Source organism: Idiotropiscis lumnitzeri, chromosome 13 (assembly GCF_059441095.1).
Source record: "Idiotropiscis lumnitzeri isolate Australia: NSW breed Sydney's pygmy pipehorse chromosome 13, RoL_Ilum_1.0, whole genome shotgun sequence".
NCBI lineage: Eukaryota > Metazoa > Chordata > Actinopteri > Syngnathiformes > Syngnathidae > Idiotropiscis > Idiotropiscis lumnitzeri.
Window position 1 is genome coordinate 17,922,992 of NC_142403.1, and position 20,855 is coordinate 17,943,846.

At 42.0% G+C, this 20,855-nt stretch overlaps 1 protein-coding gene across 2 annotated transcripts in view; it reads right to left on the bottom strand.

The window, feature by feature from the left end:
- Positions 1-12,752: 12,752 nt before the first annotated feature.
- Positions 12,753-20,855, bottom strand: part of tle5 (TLE family member 5, transcriptional modulator) — a 28,199-nt gene continuing 20,096 nt past the window's right edge. Inside the window, exons 5-7 of one of the 2 annotated variants that reach the window (XM_088313690.1) lie at positions 17,593-17,655; positions 16,677-16,751; positions 12,753-15,695 (exon numbers count right to left, since the gene is read on the bottom strand). In XM_088313690.1, the coding sequence (XP_088169816.1) occupies positions 15,471-15,695; positions 16,677-16,751; positions 17,593-17,655 (363 nt within the window). In that variant the 3' untranslated portion in view covers positions 12,753-15,470. Of the gene's footprint in view, positions 15,699-16,676; positions 16,752-17,592; positions 17,656-20,855 lie in introns of both variants that reach the window. The other variant, XM_088313689.1, reaches the window with a different exon arrangement.

A 20,855-nucleotide genomic window follows, 5' to 3' on the forward strand; every position in this document is an offset into this window, starting at 1 on the left:
TTGTGCCTGTTGGCTTCAACACAAACAGGACAGGCTGCTAAAGCTGCTCTTAAGGTGGAACGGAACAGATAGGAAAGGAGTGAGAGAGAGAGAGAGAGGCGGCTCGCTTCCCGGGTATGGTCTCTCTCTCACACACACACACACACACACACACATAGAGCAATCAGTCATGCACAAAGACCGATAAGGAATTGAGATTCCCAAACAAACGCTCCGACATTCATACACCAATTCGTGGCAGTTATCAGTGCGCGCACACATGCGCACCATTATTACTCACAACGTTACTCGTGGAGATAACGCCATGCATGCCCCGGTCTTAACAGTGCGTAGTGATGTCCATGAAATATGAACACGCCACTGGAAAATGACACACTATATAGTTTTTCATGGATATTAATTGAATTAGAGTCCAGTCGTCAACATTTCCGAGCCTTTGTAGGAAGGAGATCAAGTCCAAAAGAAAAGCACGGTTCAACATTAATGGTGGCCCGAGAGGACGGGGGCGAAAAATGTGATGTATGTCGTCGTCTCACGCCTCACTTCTAAAAAGTCTTAATTGTTCACAAATTCACCAAGAACGTTACCAGTATTAAAGTTGAGATCGTGAAAAATTAAAGCAACCATCTTTAATGACGAGGTGTGATATGTGATACGAAGACAGCTGGGATAGGTTCTGCTTGGAATTTAAAGGGAATGAGGTTGGGCGCTTCCGTTGGATAGCAAACAAGTCTCCTGTGTTCCCTCCCACAACGGCGCAAATGCCCCTTTCTACCTACGTTCGTCTGAGAAAATAGCAAAAGAAAAAAAAAATCCAATCATGTGCTTTGCATGAGACGCGCTGGGTACGAAAATAGTTTCGTCTTCGCACAAAGTGCGATATGGAAGATACGAGTATTTTCCCAAACAACGAAATCACGTGTTAGGCACAGCAGTAAACCTTGTTGTCCAGTGTTTTATTGTCACGGATGAACAATAAAATAGTAGGGAGAAAGTACGCCTCCAAATGAAATGTCATCAAGATCAAGTGAAGGCAAATGGCACGAAGGTGTCACATGTGACGCGATGAAGCTTCCCGCCACACGTCGTCAAAAATCGCTCCCTCAAAAACGGAGGGGATTAACACGGCAACACGCCACAAATACCCCACGCGAGGACAGTTAAAAACATCTGTCTTTCTGTTCCTGTTACCTCCCTTGCACATTATTTACAGGCCGGCCCGTTAATTCCCGTTATTTAAAGTCTTTCCATGTTGAGAGCACCAGCCTGGCCCAGACGTCTTTTGGCCCGTTTCATAATGACTTTATCCGGGGCAGCTCTGCCTTTGAACTTGATCAAACAGCCATTAATCCCGCACCGTTGAATTGGACGCAGCCCGTCTTGGCATGTGGACGCAGGGTTTCCAGTAAGGCATTTGATAACAAGAGGGTCAGCCAGAGGGCAGCCCCAAAGTGTTAATTATGGTCGCATACTGACGTTCCATTATTCAACGCGGGACATTAACAAACTACTTCTGGGGAACGCCTTCTTGTACGACCCCGAAATTCAAGTTGGACTTCTTGTGTTGATAACAGCAAAGACAATGAGCACAATGTGGAAAACCCCACGTATCCAAATTTCGGATGAGATACCATCCATCCAGCCATTATTCGAACGGCGTCTCCTCACGAGGGTCGCAGGCGTGCTGGAGCCTATCTCAACTGACATCGGGCAGTAGGCGGGGCGCACCTTGAACTGGCTGCCAGCCAATCGCAGGGCACACAAAGACGAACAACAATTCTCAGTCACAGTCACACCTAGGGGGCAATTTAGAGTGTTCAACTAACCTACGAGAAATGTTTTTGAAATGGAGGAGGAAACCGGACTATCCGGAGAAAATCCATGCAGGCACGGGGGCGAACATGCAAACTTGACACAGGAGAGTTGTGTATTTTAGAAAACCACATAGGAAAGTCCACTAGCTTAATGCTAACACACAATGCAAACGTCATAGCAGGAGTAACGAACCTAGCTGACATTGTGGTAAAATAAAATGTAAAAGATCATTCAGTTGAATGGAGAAAAAGAGATTAAAATGTGTATCTCAAGACATCACTGCATTCTGATATTTTCTAAAACTTGTTGGACAGAAAGATGATTTTCGGATTATTATTGCGAGACTGGCATGTAAGGATCACGTGTTCACTGTGATCAAATACGACTTGAACTTGACAGTAATGAGGAATTTCATCTTAAAAACAGCTGTCAACTTCACCTATAGACACAATTATTTAATTCGTTTCAAATATATGACAAGAAATATTTGAGCACTTTGCCAAAGTTGATTGAATGGCATCCTCTGTTTGGAGATGGGGGTCCGCGCGTATTCACTAATAATATATCTAAATAACTATAGATTTGATCAAATGTAATATTTAGAAGTCACCTGTCATCTTTCCACTTCCTGATCAGGCAACAACAGGCTCCGAAAAGCGCGGGAAGACACATTCCAGACCTTTTACGTTTCCATTTCGCTTATTCACATGGCTGCGTCTATCGCCCGGTTCCACCTTAAAAACTCGGCTCTTTCCTAGCGCGCCGATTGGATGAAGCTGAGCCAATCGTCTTCGTTGGGACCCCACGTTGGGTCCAGACGTCTTATCAAACACTGGCCAATGAGAGCGAGGAGCAAGCCGGGCGAGGGGAGGGGAGCATTGAGGAGTCTTGTGGGGATTGTGGGCATTGAAGTTCCAATTATTCTGCTTGTGCGCGCACACGCGCGCGCGAGAGAGTTTAGAAATCACGCACGCGCACGCAGGCTGTCTGTTATGTTACTCAAATGCTCACTAAATTGAAGCGTTAACTTCAAGTTAGCCCAAAAGAACACAAATTTGTTTTATAGCGCCTTGATGTAAGATAACATACCGACAAAAGTGGGCAAGAAAAAAAAAACATTAATGGAATTCTCTTTTGTATAATACATAATTTATTAAATAAGTCATTGTTGGTTTGATTACATTATTTAACATCACAATTCTTATTATAATTTCTTGAAGCAGGTTGCACCATTCTTTTGTGTACAAAATAATAAAATAAAATAAATGAATTAAATCATGCAGGAAAAAATTGCTTGCTTCCTGACAACAATAAAAAGATAAATAATAAATGTTTGAATAAAATAGTCATTCATTGTGCGATTTAATGATTTAAAAAAAAATATTATTATTATTATTATAATATCGGCGCCCATTGTGTGTGTCTATTCGGTGAATAAATAACAAAAAGTTCATTATAGCAAGTTTATTAACAAGATTTTCAAGGTACATGAAAAACAAACAGTAAGAAGCATAATATTTCTGCTATAAATGAGAAAGTGTGTCCAAACTTTTGACTGATGTTGAGAAAGTGCCCCCACATAAAGAGAATATTCATTGTGAATATTTGGGAAAAGGCCCTCGCGTTTCTCTCCATTAAAATACACATGATAGCAGTAAGAAAAACAAAATGGATTTTTGAAGCACGACCATCAACTCCACGGACACAACATGCACCGACTCCAACAAATAGCAATCAAAAAGCCATTTGTCAAGAAATGGCGTGTCTGATTGGTGATCAATAAAAATAGATTACAGCATTTTACTCCAACAATCAGCAGACCGATGCAAAAATTGATCGAGTGGCTCGCAAGTCTGTGGAAATTCGGCAGTATTGTGTTGTAAGCCTCCATACCAGCAGGGGGCGCATGTTTACATTAGCTGTTATTACACAAAAGCCGAAATTGACGCTGAATTGCGGGACTTTAGCAGTGAAATGCAAACAAAATGGAACTAAGCTACTGTAATGTCAGGATAAATTATTCATTTTTGTAATTTCGCTGATACCACGATTTGATTTTTGGACTACAATATTCAATTATGGTTTCTTGTAAACTTGTATGCGTGTGTTAAAGTAATAGGACAGGAATTCCGGTTGACACACGTGCCTGCATTAAGCATCAGGCGCCACATTGTGGCCGTTTAGGGCACGATGCAAAGAGCACAAAATAAGCAAACAGGTGATTTTTGTTATTATTATTTTTTTTAGAGATAGGATAGGTTTTGCAGAAAACAAAACACGAATATGCCAATTCGTAACCTCAACCCTAAATCGTCACAGTCTGGCTTATCATGTTCGTCATTCCGTCTTAAAGTGTCTACACAATTGTATCGGAATGAAGGCGGGAGAGGGGTGTTGCCTTTCCCCTCATGCCAGCAAGCAAATATGATCTCGCAACCCTGCAGCGCAAACGTTTAACGGTGTGTGCCTGCGTGTGTGCGTGTGTTCGCATTGTGTGTCTTTTCTTTGTGTGTGTGCGTGTGAGATTGTGTGATGTTTTGACACGAACGCTGTTATATGTGGGACATGTGCAGGAACGGCATGCCAGAATTAGCTCCATCCAACTTCTTTCCTGCTCCCCAGCAGCAGGAAAGAATTGTGTCACTTGTGTGTGTGTGTGTGCGTGAGTGTGTGTGTGAGTGTTTGCGCTAAGTTTGACATTGACATATTTTCACATTGTTTGACTCCTATGATGTTCATGTGCTGACGTATTTACTGGATTTATTATTAATGCTATTGGAGCTTTGATATCATCTGGAAGGAATAAGTTTTGGTTGACATTCTTTTGGGAATATTGGTAACATCCATGCTAATTTCCGTTAGCATGTCAATTGAATAGTTAGGATTCAACTTGAGGAATTTTTGATTGATGAAATCATACGGTTTGGTTTAAATATTTTGGTGTTTAAATATCAAGTTCAATTCCCTTCTGTCGTTTGTTTGTATGTGTTGCTGCTCCATGTGTGTATTTCATTACTGAAACATCGATGCTAATTTCCATTAGCTTGTCGTCGGTGTCTCTCATTATATTATTGCAATAAGCTAGGACACTCCCGTTAGATCAGTGCTTCTCAAATATTGGGGCGGGTACCCCCCTTACGATGCTGAGGGGGGCGCGTGTGACCCTGAGGAACAAGCTTTTTTTCCCTGCTGTACTACAATAAAGTGTAATTGCACCTCCACTCCTCTAGTCGGCAGTGGCGCTCTCATTTCCAATTGTGCACAGCGGTGTAGGTTTGTTTTGCAACAAAAATGCTATTATTTTTAGTTGCAACGGAGAGGGGGTGCGCAAATTGTTTTGTTCTTGTTAGGGGGGGCTTAACAGATAATTGAGAAGCACTAAGTTAGATAAAATGAACTGATTTAGTTGAAATCGTTCATTTGAAAGACAGCTTTTGGTGTTTTCCGTTTATTTAACAGAACTCTAAAAAGTACCGCGAGGACCAAGGCTAATGCTAACACAAGATAAAAAGATGGAGAGGAATGAGGTTTTGTCCTATGCCCTCATGTGAGTCAAAAGAAGTGACAGTGACTCGTCATGCTCTTAATGAACTTTAACGAGATCCGACAGTCGGGGAAATGAGGCGAGCCGGCACAATGGCGTCGACATCACTCACTGTCCTGCCCTGACTCTCGAGAAGGTAAAGAAAGATGAGTGTTGGGGTCCCAGCGAGTAGGTTTCTCAAAATCATCAATTTAACACATTATGAGTAAAAAACACGGGCGGCACAGTAGCAAGTGGTCAGTTCTTCCACTTTGCATTTCGGGGGTTGGTGTCCAGACTTCCTTCGTGATGCTGATTTCAAAATGTTGCAAATGTAGCTTTAACAGAGAAGATCAGGTTTCAGAGATATTTAAGTTGTTTTTCCTTTTAAGTTTCACCTAAAGAATCTCACACAATACAGAGATGACCAAGTATTGTAATTTGGAGTTGTGAAGAAAAAAAACGCCTATATTAATTATTTTATTATTATATTATTACTGTTGTTTTATTATTATTATTATTATTATTATTATGAAAACCAGATATGAGGGCAGATTGGGAATAAGCATTATAATAATAATAATTAATTAATCAATTTAAAGAAAGACTAAATTGTGTGTGTGTGTGTGTGTTTGCGTGTGTGTGGCTGTCGTATGCAAAGTGTTATTGGCCAACTTGGCACAAGTCACTTGTGCGACTAATTGGAAGTGAGGCAGGCAGCAGAGAATGCACTTGCTGCTTGTGAGTGAACTACACACGCACACACACACACACACACACACACACATACACAATAAAAAATACATTAGCCTTTCCTCTTTAATCGATCGTGTTTTTCCATAAGCTAGAAAAACGACAATGAGGCCGAACATGATTATGCGGGTTGATGGCGATGACTAACGTCTCGGTTCAAGGTTGACGGTTATTTCTAATTTTGAGAGGAAGGCCAAGATTTTGGTTTCCAGCTTATTTAGTAGCGTCAGGCTAAGTGCCACTTTCATTGAATTATCGAGGTCAAGGTTCTGATCGGAATTCTTTGTTCGGAGTGCGAGCTTGACATCCGAGTCGTTTCGGATTGGGCTGATTTGGAAGCCTCGGGTCCCCGCGGTGCCAAGTTACTAGAAAGCCAACATTTTTAGGTTTTAGTTCTGCTCCGTGTGGTTGCTTTTCCGTTAAATTTCTTCGAGACTGTGCGGTTACAGTGGAACCGTTCCTCAGAACCTCCAACCAGGTTCTAGAACACAAAACAAAGAGGGCTGCGATGTCACATGTCAGGTGATTGGCCGACAGATGTCAGCGTTTCATTAATTGATGCGGCAGATCTCCACTACACGTTCCCATTTTTAGAAGCCCTTTGGGCCAGATTCTCACCCTCGAGCCTTCCTCACTCGATTTCGGTCCAGCGAATGAAAGCATTATGTAAGTTGAATACTGTCGCAAGCACGGCTTCTTACAAGCAGGTGCACGGAGAGAGGATGAGAGAGAGGTGAGAGCGGTGAAAAAAGAGCAGATGCGTGTGTGCGTGTGAGGAATAATGTCGAGAACATGCGTGGCACGTGTGTGTGCGTGCGTGTGCGTGTGCGTGTGCGTGTGTGTGTTGGCCTAGGTGCAGATGCCAGATGTCAGCGTTGAAAAATTCATGATGCCATGTTTGGGAGACTCTTCAGGGAATATTTTGATGTTCAACTGTTGGCCTGAACGAGGGCACACACACACACACACATAGTCGCGCACGCACGCACATGGATGGATGAATGGATGGATGGACGGACAAAAGCATTGGTGGCTCTCGGGAGGATGTATGTATGGATTGATTGATTATTGATGGGTGGAAGGATGGATGGATGATCGATGGATGGATGGATTGCTTATGAATGGATAAAATCAAGGGTGGCTGGAAGGATGCATGTATGGATAGTTGGATGAATGGATGGAAGAATTGCTCAAAGCAAGGATAATGGATGGATGGATGGATGGACAAAAACATTGGTGGCTGCAAGGGAGGATGTATGTATGGATTGATTGATTATTAATGGATGGATGGATGACCAAAACATGGAATGGTGGATGGATGGATGGAAGCGGGCGAGTCACTCTGTAGTGCTGAGTGTGGAACACGGTGACTGGATGTCTGCTGACATCCGAGGAACAGTTAGGCAACGAGCGCCAGCCCAAGGGACACACACACACACACACACACACACTCGCACACACACTTGATGACAATGCTCGCTCAATGTCACTCTTGCATTTGGCGTCACTGAGGATGATGTGTCATCAGAAGGATGAACACGCGCCTTTAAAACTACAGTACCGTAATAATAATAAAAAAAAAATACTACAGCTTTATTAACAACGTGCAAAAATATTTTTTCCGCATGATGTGCACTAATAGTCTCCCATGAGTCACCACATTCATCATTTGAGGCCTTGATGACTGACCGGCTTTCTTCACGTCGCAATTACGGGATGATAAATGACGCGAGGTGCTACATGACGCTACGGAGACAGCAGGGAGCGCCTCAATTACACGGCAGACAGACAAGCAAGTAAGGCGGCGCTAGAGGAGACTCAGCGGGAGCCGACCGCATGAGAATCACAAAATACCGCACATGGACGCCCGCGAGGACGGAGATGGGTCAGATTCAGCATTCCGTCCCCCCCCCAAAAATGAATTGGAATTACTGGATTTCCTCAAATCAAAATGTCTCGCTCAATACTGTAATTCTTCATGTGTTGGCCGTATCTCGAGGACACATCATACTCCGATTAAATTGCCGACTGCGTCACTCGCTTAAAGGGGAAATGGCAAACTGGCTGTATTATGCATGCTACAAAAACGCGAGAGAGAGAGGGAGAGAGAGAGAGAGAGAGCGAAAGAGAGAAAGAGAGAGAGAGAGAGAGACAGAGAGAGCGAGAAAGCGAGTGAGAGAGAGAGACAGAGAGAGTGAGAAAGCGAGAGAGCGAGTGAGAGAGAGAGTGAGAGAGCGAGCGAGAGAGCGAGAGAGTGAGCGACAGAGACAGAGAGAATGCGAGAGCGCGAGTGAGCGAGAGAGACAGAGAGACAGAGAGAGTGAGAAAGCGAGAGAGCGAGTGAGAGTGAGAGAGCGAGCGAGCGAGAGAGAGAGAGAGAGAGAATCTGTTCCCGCTTCACCCAAACAGTAAAATCAAATTAAATTCACAAGAATGAAATCATTTTTGTCACATTGCGTCAATTGAACGGCCATTGTGCTCCTCTGTCTGCTATGCCAGCCTTTGCCACCTGGGGGCAGTAAGAGACAGATAGAGTTATACTGTTACTCCTCTCAGCTCATCATCAGTAGGGGCAAATGTTGTTCTTCGCAGAGGATAAGGAATCTATGACTTCAAGTGCCTTTAAGGTTGTTCTGTTTTCAGTGCAGTCTTTTTGGGTTGAAAAAAGAAGGAGCAAAGTAAAAAAAAAAAAAAAAGGAAGAGGGGGTAAGGGCGATTGTGCCCAGTTAGCCGGAGGTGTTTTCACACTTGGCCTGAAGATGATGGATGAAGGTCGTACAGCGGGTGTATGAATTAGTGATGAGGATCTTGTTGACGAAACACAAACATCACAGCCTGGCGCGCAGGCTGAATTTCGAATTTCGGAAAGGAGGCGGGCCCTGACCTTTGGAGGCTTTCCTCCAATGTTCTAAAAATAATAAATAGTTACAAAACATTTTCGTTAAAATAGTTAAACTAGTAGGCCCACATAGAACATTTTATTGTAAAGAACATTTTTGGCTTGATTTCCCCTTTACTTTAAGTTTAAAATGTATGTTGAAAAGGCGTTCTATTTGAGTTTTTTTCCTTCTTTTTTTTTTTAAAAGCTGGTCTTGAAAGACAAATTTTTTTTGAGTGTTTTCTTAAAATAGAATTTGCTGAAAATTTATTAATTTTGCAAACCTCCTGCCCAAAAGTCAGCTGGCAGAGGCACCAGCTCACTCGCCACACTAAGCACTATACATTAAAGAAAATAAATTGAAAAAAAAACATGGATGTACATCGTCTCCATAACTACGGTTCCATGTGCAAAGCATGTGGAGATGGAGACATGCGAGGGAACGACGGATGCGAAGACAGAGAGATTGAAAGAAAGAGAGGCAGATGCTGACAAGGAGGAGATAAAAATGTGAGAATGGGCGGAAGGCAAGAGTGAGAAAGAGAAGAAGAAAAAGGTCAGTTGAGGAGAGGAGAAAGAATATGCAGAGTGTGTGTGTGTGTGCGTGTGTGCGTGTGAGCTCTCACTTCTTCCTGCTGCTGCAGAGAAGCAGCTGCCACACGCACACACACACACACACCCCCCCCCCCACCCCCACGCACCCCCACACACGCACACACACACACACACAAGCACGGTTCTATGGGGATATGTACAGAGAGCACAGACTGGGAGATTAGAAAAGCAGGCCAAGAGGATGCTTTCCCATGATGCATTAGCGGGAGCATCCGCATTAGACGAGCTGTGTCAACACTGACTGCTGCTCCAGCTGAGGCTGGTGCGCACACACACGAACATGCACACCCTCTCACACACACAATCTAATAAGGATAGCATTTTCTTGGCCAGATAAAAAGGTCATGCAGTGACAATGTAGATTTCAATGTTTGTGCCACAAAAAGACATGCATACATTCGTTCTCACACACACACTGGACAAGACTTTGAGACTTTTCTGCAATTAAGGTTTATATAAATAAATTGGACTCGACTTGACATACCAATTAGAAGCTCATCCAAGTATTTTTCTTGTGGACCAGACGTAACGCAGCAACAAATGTCCACACAATAAAGGTGTAAATGTAAAGGATTGTGCCACACAAAGATAGAAATACAGGTTCACAGAGTCACACACACACACATAATCACAATTTCACACATAATCTAGTGTAAGGAAGTCATTTTATAGAAATTTCAGGCAAAAATGCAGACAAATATCCATGTTATAACAGTAAACGGCTGAGTCAAATATAAAAACAAGAACACACGCACACACACACATGGGAGAAGGATGACAGAACGCATCAGCAGGTACAGTTTAGGGTAAAAAAAAAACCCCACCATGTAGGGAAGCTTTGAGGTGACAAAGATGAATCATGAACGAGTGATGGAGCGAGGGAGTGACATGCTGTCAGGAAAGAGAGAAGGAAGGTACAAGACATCATATGGAGATGGATGAATGAAGGATGGATGGGGATGAGAGTGACACGCTCCCATCGGGGGAGGAAAAGCACGCAGCGTGCCGGTCGACCGAGAGAGTCAGTGACGATGGATGGAGAGATGGCGTGGTAATCAAGGAAAGCGCGAGGACGGAGAGATGAAGGAAGACGAGTGCGCTCTCAATGAGTCAATCATGATTAATCAACACGCTTCTCTCTTGCTCTGCTTCTCATTGTGCACAAAATCACATGCATTCATTTTTTGGTTGCATAAATAATTTGAGCTATACTGCTACCCGACGGGGTGATCAGATGTGGTGAAGCAGCAAGTGGTTCAATACGCAAGGTCATTTTTGGACACTCGCTTCAGAGTAAATGTCAACAATTGGATGTTTGTGCTCGAGTTCAGTAGAGAAAGTGTGACAGCAGCCGCTCGAGTAAAAAAAAAAAAAAAAGTTGTAATCGTGCAAGCATGAAGTGTAAGTAATGTAATGATCATATTAAGAGAATAGTTATGATTATTAAAGCTTTTATTTAAAAAGAGCGAAGAAATACGTTCAAGAATAAAGTTGTCCGGATTAGTCGAGACTCAATGTTTATTGTTTGTTTGTTAAAAAGTCAAATATTTCTGAGGTAAAAAGTAACATTTTAGGGACAAAACCTATTTTTTCCAAATAAAATATCGTTTCAATAAAAAAAAAAAAAAATCAAATTTTTTTTCAGGACAATTGTCAAAATATTCAATTTCTCCTCCCCAGGTAGAACATAGTAATTTTCAAAAGATACAAAAGCAATTCTTTTTTTCAAAGATATAAAATTTTCTTTTATTTGTTTTTAGATAAAGAGTTGCAGTATTTTTAAGATAATCTTAAATCTGAGAAGGGATAAAAAAAAAGGTCTTAATGATTTTTTTTTTGTGTGTGCGAGAACAGATGCTGTTTTATTAAGACTTTTTATGCATACTGCATTCCATGCATTTGCCATGTACAATCTCTGCCCAAGATATCTCAAGGAGTTCTATTTTTTTTTTTAAATCACACTGAACTTTTTTTTTTGGGGGGGGGGGGGTAAAAGTTAATGTAGTTCGCACATTCATCACATATGCATTATTCGTGAACATGAAGACATTTAATCAGACTTATCAATCAAACTTATTTGGGAGCCCTTCCGTGGCGTGAATACAGCACCAAAAGAGTGCGACGAGACTGTATCGTAAAAGGCTAAACAAACACCGCGTGAGCATCACAAGCGGGTGTCAACAGGTCAATCGGCCATGTTGGTGCAGTCACATGTGGCTGAGAAGAGAGCAGACTTCATCACAGTGCCACCCGTCAGTGTGTGAATTTATGTTCACCTTTGACGATGCGCCACGCGAGACAACAGCTCCTCCTAGCGGAACGTACAGGGAACAACAAGCACCTCGGTCTCTCGGAAGAGGATGACTGGGCTCATTTCCTGTATAAAACATGAAATAGTATTATCGTTTAAGATGTCTTGGTGACGCAGCATGCGGCTCAAGTTATTTTCAAATGCAAGTAATTATCAGTAGGTCGTGTATATGTGTATTTTTAAGATATCTTTTAGGACAATTTTTCAAGATGAAAAGTGGGCTTTTCAAGACAAATAAGGCACAAAAAAACATAAGATGAAAAGTCATGCAAAAAGACCACTCGGAGTGAAGGGTTAATGTAATATATTTTAATATATTTTTCATTTTAATAAAGCAAAACATAAAATGTCTAAAATGTAGTCGTCATTTTTTCAAGTGTCTTATTTTTTAGAAAGTCATGTTTTAGATCAAAAGGAGTGTTTAAAGTATCTATTTTCATACAAAAAAAATCACATTTCATGATAATCAAGACATTTTGAATTTTTTTTTTTTTTTTAAATCCCAAACATGTGCAGTGAAAAAATTAAATAATAAACTACTTACCCTTTGAAGACACCTGACAATGGCGATCTTATGGGAAGAAGTCTGCAGAGCAACAACCAACCTTGCATATACATTTTTTTTTTAAAACAGCTTTAATGCGGCTCAGTGAAATTGCGACCATGTTTGGGTAGGGTTTGCTGTTTAGGTTAGCAACAGAGGGAGGCCGATGGCCCCAACAGTTAACTCTTAATGATATTACAATCGACGACAAAATAAATCGTAAATCAACTACTTACCGGCAAAGAATTGTGGAGTCTTCTATTTGAGGAAACGCGTCACAGTGAAGGTGAAAGAAAAGTGCGAGCGAGGCCGGTTATGATTTGATTGACTTTATTTGTAAGGCACCAGAAGTCCTTCCTTACTGCACAACATTTCATATTATTTCACATAAATGTCTGCTGTACTTTTGATAGTTTTCCTTTTTTTCCCCCTTGTTGTTGTTTAAATGTAGGTAGGATGTTGGACACAAAACATTTTCACTTTCAGGAATCACATTATACACAAAATAAGTATTTAAAAAAAAAAAAAAAGACCTTACAAAGCTTACAATGCCTCACGCTATGAGCTAGGAAGTGGCGGGATGAGAGGAGGGAAAGGAAAAGGGGGCAAAGGTCACCCACCCCAAACAGCAACAACCATCCAGAATATACTGTATGTACACATAAAGCTTTCTATGCATGTCCAAGTATACGCTGAGGTCAACTAATACATTGTTTTTTTCCTAACAGGAGACTCACGCTAAATGTATGAAAAATATGATGTTTATTATTATATATATGATCGCCATTTGTGGGTTACATGGTTTTTATGTGTGTATTTTTTTTAAAATTTTATTTATTTATTTTCTTACAACAGTTGAGGTTTTGATTTTAGTATGGCAGGCTGCAATGCCACTAAAATATACGGAATATACTACAATTCAACACAAGAAAAACAAGTGCACTGATCACAAAAAAGCTCCCTTAAAAAAAAAAAAGAAAAAGAAAAAAAAAAATCTAATTAAAAATCAAATTTGCTTGCTCTGTGGATCATGCATTTACGTGTGTGTGTGTGTGTGTGTGGCATCACGACAATAAGCACAGCATGAAAGAGAGACAGGAGGATGACGCGCTGCATTCACAAGCAGAGAAACGGATTATTCCGATAAGATATAGTTGTACGCATATAAACACGCTCACACGCGGGGAATGTATGTGCGTCTTCGTGTCCTCGTGGAGTTTGGACAGCAAATACGCACAATGAGCCCAACCCCACCCCCCTCTCCCTCTTGCTGTCGAACACACAAAACATACGTACGCGCTGCTTCAATGAGGTGCTTTTTTATTTTTTATTTTTGGGTTCCCGAGGGGTATTAAGGACACACTGAAATAGGGCTGGGCAATAATTCATCATCAATCTATATTGCGATATACACCTGATCGATATCAATAGAAATTGCACACAATAGAATATTGATTAATGAAAATAAAATAAAAGCAGGACGCAAAGGCCCAATGGTTGATTTGTGCCACAATTACGAGCACCGAAGAGGAACTGTGGAGTACAAAAACACATTTTAATATCAGATATTTGGAATTTTATTTGTTCTCTTGATAGTTGTGTTTTATCTCATTTGTGCCCATTAGAAATTTAATCATTTCTTTATTTTAAATACTTTTAAAATCAATAATAATTGGTGGACTAATATAAAATACGGGGTCAAAATTATTATTTTTTTTTTTAAGTTGGATATTCTTTCGAGAAAGAAGCCATTGTATTAAGAGAACAAAAAAAATACAAAATTCATTTTTGGAGACAAAAAGATGAGAATTAAGCAGTATTATTGAGAGAAAAAAAAAAAAAAAGAGGTTAAAGTTGAAAACAATTCTCAGTCTCCCCAGTGTGACCCTAATAATCATTTTCGTACTGTCACCGTTCCATAAAAGGTCGAGCCTTTTCCACCCCTGCCTATGCCTTTTACGTGCTACCATTTTGGTTAGCAACCAACTTCAAAGTGGATCACACTTAACTCTTTAAAGTCCATCTGGGTGGACGATGAAAACATTTATACAACCCATTTTGACTGCAGGGCTGTTTCCCACATGCATCTGTAGGTGCTGCTGTTTTGGTTAGCAGTGGCGTTCAAATGGTCCGACACGTGCAATCTGATCAGGTAAAAACTTTATAGGGTACGTATGTGTTTCTGACAGGCCAACTGATGTTTACCGTGAACGCTGCATTCAAGACAACTGGGAAAAACGGACACGTACGATAGAACATTAATTACAGTCGATATGAACAAGGATGGATGTCAGCGTTTCTGTATGAAAAGTAGGGCTGAACAATGAAACCAAGTCGAATGAAATGTTCAAATGACAAAGGGTGCAAATTGTTGGGGGGGGGGGTGCTTATTTCGGTTGGTCGCGGGCTTTATTTTTTTTTCATATACAGTCTGGGTACGTTTATCATTTATTTTTGAATAGATAAGTTCAGTGCTTAAGAAGTGCAGTCACCATGTTTACATATCATTGTTTCATGAAACATGAAAAGTTGACGTGATAAAGCCACGGACTTGTTTACATTTTTGTTGTCACCTGATTAACGACTAAGTATTGACGGCACACTTGTTTGGCAGAATTTTGTCAAGTTGTCGTCATGAAATTGCAACTCAAAGTGTTTGCTAAGTTCACAACGATGCGAAATTGAGCTTTCATTCACGACTGTCCCTTATTTAGTTCACCTAAAACGGCTGCCACACAGGCACTTCCTACTTCCCAGCAGTCGTGAACGCAGCGTGATAAATGTGAATACGAGAAAAAAAAAATAAGCAGGAGGAGAGAGGGGGGGGGGGAAGGAGGAGGACTAAAGAGCATTGGAGCGTCATTATTAAAACATTCAATAAAAAAGAGACATGAAAATATGAAGAAAGTCTGGTGAGAAGCTCGGAGGACATTTTGTCTCCGCGTTGAAACCTCAAGAGAGAGAGAGAGAGAGAGAGAGAGAGAAAGAGAGAAATTGATCGAGGTGGACCAGGGGGAAAGGTGGGCAGCGCTTAGTCAGACTTGTCGCCGTCCTCCTCGCGGTGGCTGTCGGCGGCGTCGCGCGAAGCCTTCTCCTCCTTGGCCAGCTGCGCCTGGGAGGCCAGCAGGGAGGAGAGAGAGAAGAGGCCAGAGGAGGTGGTGACGGCGGGCAGGCTGGGCTGGCTCAGGCCCAGCGGCAGGGGGGTCATGGGCAGCGCCAGGCCCTGGAGCTGAGACAGCTGGTGGGCCTGAAGCTGCTGCTACACGGAACACAAGCGCACGCCACTTAGACTCAATACGCCAACAAACGCGATCCAATGCTATTACCCCCGACACCGAGACGCTAATGCATCATGCATAATAGTCGACAAAGAAGGCTCACTGACAGCGCTGGGCAATAAGGACTTCAAACAAAATCGATTTTTTATTTTTTTTAAATACAAAAATTCCATTTCCAATTTTCCTACTCACGGTTCGCTTTGAGAAACGTACTGAGATTTTTTTTTCTGTGCTATTCACTGAAAAATTCATGTGCCTGCAATATTGCCTTTTTATATATAATATAGAGTATATATAAAAAGTCTACACACCCTTGTTCAAATGCCAAGTCTTTGTGATATTATCAAATGAGACCAAGATAAATCGGAGCAAAATCTTTTAGAGAGGTAGAAGAAAAAAAGATAACTTGGATAAGGCTGTCTTCAGTAATAACGAGGGCCCGACCGAAATGGATATTTTTTTTAGGCATATTCAGATATTTGGCAGTAGAAAATTTCGCTAACCGATTCATCGGCCAAAGGATATGAATCAAAGGCAGATGTTTTACAATACTTTGTCGTTTAATATTTGTTTGTCAATTTTGTTCAGCCAGTTCTTGGTTGGGGGGTGCATCTTCAAAAAAAAAAACAAAAAAAAAAACATTCTTATTAAATCAATGGGCATACGTAAAAACATCTTTCAAGAGTGACAAATACATCCTGCCTGACAAATTGTGTGCGCATGCTGATCCTCACACACATTGTGTTTCGAAATAATGCATCAAAGTGCAGTAGACACCAAAAGCCACAGAAGACTAATGGCCACATCCGCTCTTTTGACATCTCAACTAACTGCAACATGTCAAATTGTTGCGATCACACGTGTTGTCACTACAATAAATTCACACGTTTTTTTTTTCCCTGAGAAAAAGAAAGGCTGCATATTATGTGAATAAATTAATAATTGCCGGATCATTGTACCCTTATGATGGAGTTCATCTCTGGGGGGGTGACCTGCTTGGCCCTCTCGATGGCTGCCAGAACCTGCTGCTGGTGCTGCACACGGGTGGGGGGAGGGGGGGGCACGCCAGGGAGAGACACAATGAAAGAAAAGAGGGGAGGACGGCTTAGATCAATATCAATCTTCCAAACGCACACCCGATACCTTTCAGCTATTCATACACACACGTCCGCAAACACACACACTCACACACACGCGGTAAAAGCCTGGTGTGACATCAGTGAATGGATGGTGTGAAGTAATGGGTGATGGTCAACCCCCTGGTGGCGAGACAGATAAGAACGCGGCTTATCGGAAGCGTGCAGCTATTTATCATTACACACAAACACACACGTGTAGGGTGGGTGGAGGTGGGAAATTGAGAATGTCAAGGGAAGGGGTCAGTGTGGTGTCGAAGTAATGAGGCGGGAATGAGAGTGGTTTCACTCCCGGACGGTAAGGGTCTCGGCCTGAGGGTCATCTGTGTGGGTGTGTGTGTGTGTGTCAGAGAAGGATAATTTACTATATTTTGACCGTCCCTCCTCCGTCCGTGACCTGGACACCCTCCGGTCATCGTCCGGGTCCTTATTCATAAAAATAATCGTCTTCTTTTCACGTGCGTCCTCGTCCTTTTAAAGTGCTTCCGCCCCTAATTTTCACCAGTCGGTCTGAAGTAGAGAATTGGCGGATTACACACGCAAGGCAGGTTGGGCGTGTTTCTGTCAGCCGTCCGTGAAATGGGTGTCCGTAGGTATTTGACCCGGTTCGGGACGATAACAGGGACAGACGAAAACCCACATCCGTCCTTTTTATAAACTCCTCTTACTCCGTCCCCAAAATGGCACATTATGTCCCCGAATTGCTAGTTTGTGTGCATGTGTGTGTGTGTGTGTGTACCTCCTGAGACAGGTATGGGAGAACTTGTGCGCAGATCCCGTTTAATCTCTTCACAATCTCAGCCTGTGGAGGAAATGGGGAGATGGCATTGTTTAAAAAAAAAACGTGACTACATTATACTGTAAGGAAACACTTAAATTGTATTTCTAGCAAGAAGAAAGAAAACATTTGCAGAGCAAACGCTTGGCACACTGCATGACTAACATGACAGTCACACTTCTACCAAAAAAAACAGGAGACATCAGGTGATGACAATTATTTGCAGGTTACTTGGAACTGAAGAGAACAAAAATAACCTTAAGCAATGAGCCACATGTTGTTTGGCTAAAACATTTTTACCTTGATTTTTTTCTGTACATAAGGACATTATTATATTATGAGGATTATTTTTTATTTTTTTCCAGATGGAAAGGCACATTCTTCTAACATAAAAAGGCATTTTTTGTAAAAAAAAAAATAAATAAATATGCACGCCACGAGATCACTGTGCAACCCAATCCAACACAACAATTTTTAGGCGGAAACGGTCGCATGTAAGCAGCGCCTAATGCTATTTCTGGTCTTTTCACGGGACGTATTGAAAAGCAGGGGGAAAAGAAAAAAAAACTGAAAACATCCCAGGTTTTAACCTCTCAACACATGAAAACGGCCATTTTGTGATTCCGAGCACACGCTCATTCGTATGAGCAACAGCAGGTATGACCTTCTCCAACTCTCCCGTTCGCGCACACACACTAATTTGCGCACAATCCCCGCTATCGTCCTCACACACGGGTCTATTATCACATTTGGCTGCTAATCACCCAATCCGAACGAGATATGCAAATGAGCGCTAATGATGTTAGAGCGTAAGCGCTGGCGAGATGAGGCACGAGTAGCCGTCATTAAGCATGCAGAGCACGACTCCCCCCTCCAATCAGGCGTCCTGGTCGGCTCCCGCACGTGCACGTGCACGTACACGCGCACACATCTTGAAAACGTCTTTGTGGGACTCGTCGCACGCTAACAAATATTCCACTTTTCTCGCCGCTTTTATCTGCGCTCCCTGTCATCTTCCCGAGCTTTGTTGTCCCATCCCTCCCTTTTTCTGCTCGTTGTTCTCTGGCAGACTTCTTCAAGTGTTGTTTCGGCGCCTCATCTCGCCGACAGCGGGAATATCGTACGCACCGGGAAAGAACAAACGTGGACGTCGAAGGCTGGACGGACACGTCGCTTCAAGGATTGTTAATTCCGCTCAGAGACCTCTTTGCTTTTTTTTTTTTTTTTTTTTTTTTAATGCCAATTTAAACAAGCCATGAGTGTAAAATTGTAGGCAGCTGTTCACAAGGGGGATCAAAGAGGAACATGTGTTCAAGTCTAGTCATTAGGAACGATAACACGAACTTGCAATGACTGACGGATGGTGTCGGTCAATAAATGTGAATACGAATTGATTTCAATTGGTCAATTTAAAAAAAAAAAAAAAGGACCCTGGGGAACATGCTATTTTTCCTCCAATAAAGTGTAATTGCACAACCACTCCAGTAGTTGGCAGTGGCGCTCTCTAACAGAAAATACGCTGTAATATTTGGTGCAGTAATTTCAACATTCTCCGGCCTGAGCAAAGATTCAAAACCCAAAGTGTGAGGCGGACATGCGACCCACTTGCACACTATGCGACCGTAGAACGGGAAAGTTCCACGTCTCTTGTTTCTTCCGACAAAAGTACTTATTTTGAAATATGAAGGCATTGTGTTGGCCATTGAAGACCCCATTGCATGTGCTTTTCATTTCATGACACAAATTAAATTTCCAAGTAAGTCTTCAAGATAGAAGTAGAAAAGCAAAAGCACCCCCAGCTCAACCTTCGATTTAGCCTTGCGACGAGCGGAGAGAGAACGTGAAGAGGGAGCGGGAAGGAACGAGAGGAAGCAAATAGAGTCAGAGGTGGCGAGGGGTGGGGTGTGCTGGGGGGCGTCGCCGCACAATGGTCCTCGGCATCAACGCTCATCCATGCTCGTTTCCACACATCCTCTTCCATTTCAACTCTCTAATGGAACTAGCGCCTCTCCGCAGCCACTCGCACAAAGAAATCTCACACACACACACACCAATGTCTACAATATAGTCATGCGCACAAACACGACATGGCACCCCCGGAAAGAGAACAAAAGAAACCACATGAGCAAGTGAGCACATGTATGCAGCAGCACACGCGTCCCTCAAGGTGTCATTGCTGCCAGATAAGGAGAGAGATTTAATATGCAATTATTTCTTCCTACGTATTTTTTTAACAAACACAGGCAAAAAATGGATCTGTATTAAAGGGCATTAAACGATATCTGATTGATTATACAAATGTATCTGAGTTATTGGTTAGGCTTATGCAAAAATAAAAGAAAACTAACCATTCATTTTTAGGAAAGACGGTTTCTACATTTGCGTCTATTAGTTGTTAGCTAAACAAACATTTTGAGCTTCCGTCTAAAGCATTAACAACTTCACAAAATTGCCACTGTGATGTAAAACAGTGGTCCCCAATTAACAGTCTGTGGGCCACTTTGGACTGGACAGTGGCGGGACGAACAGACAAAAGACAAAAATAAATAAATAAAAATAAATTAATTAATTCATAAAAAAAACGTACGTACTTCTGGTTTATTTATGATCCGAGGCGATGCTAATTGTCTTGGTCGGGAAATGCTAATATTAAACCGGAAAGCAAGCGAAATGATAAAAAAATAAAATTAATGAAAAAAAAAAACGTCCTAGAAGAAAATGAAAGGTGAATTTCACAGCCAATAGGAGACGTACAGTACGTGAAATATGGATTTATTGCAACAAGTGATTCTCATGCACTAAGCCCGCTTGGCACAATATGCGGTCAGCGGGTCGTCAATGAAGCCTTCAAAAGTGATTGATCAACAAAATAAATAAGTGGCTTTATCACTTCAATCTACCATGTTTCATGAACCAATGATAAGTAAACATATATTGAAAAAAAAAGGCTACAGACCGACCGAATAGCAAAATTGCATTGCACTACATTGCGATGTCAATTTGAATTTGAATCATTGTCCCGCCCTTGTGCGTGTCTAATATGAGCTGGGCGCATACACGCAAAGCCATTTAAATCACACGTGGCCGCCGATCTTCCCATGTGTCCATTAGTCAAAGTCTACATGGTCCTCCTCATACGCCTTCCAGTGTGTGCCGTCAATCACAATAGCGCGTGGATGTGCGCGTGTGTTTTGAGGGAGTGGATCACGTCCATAATCGTTCTT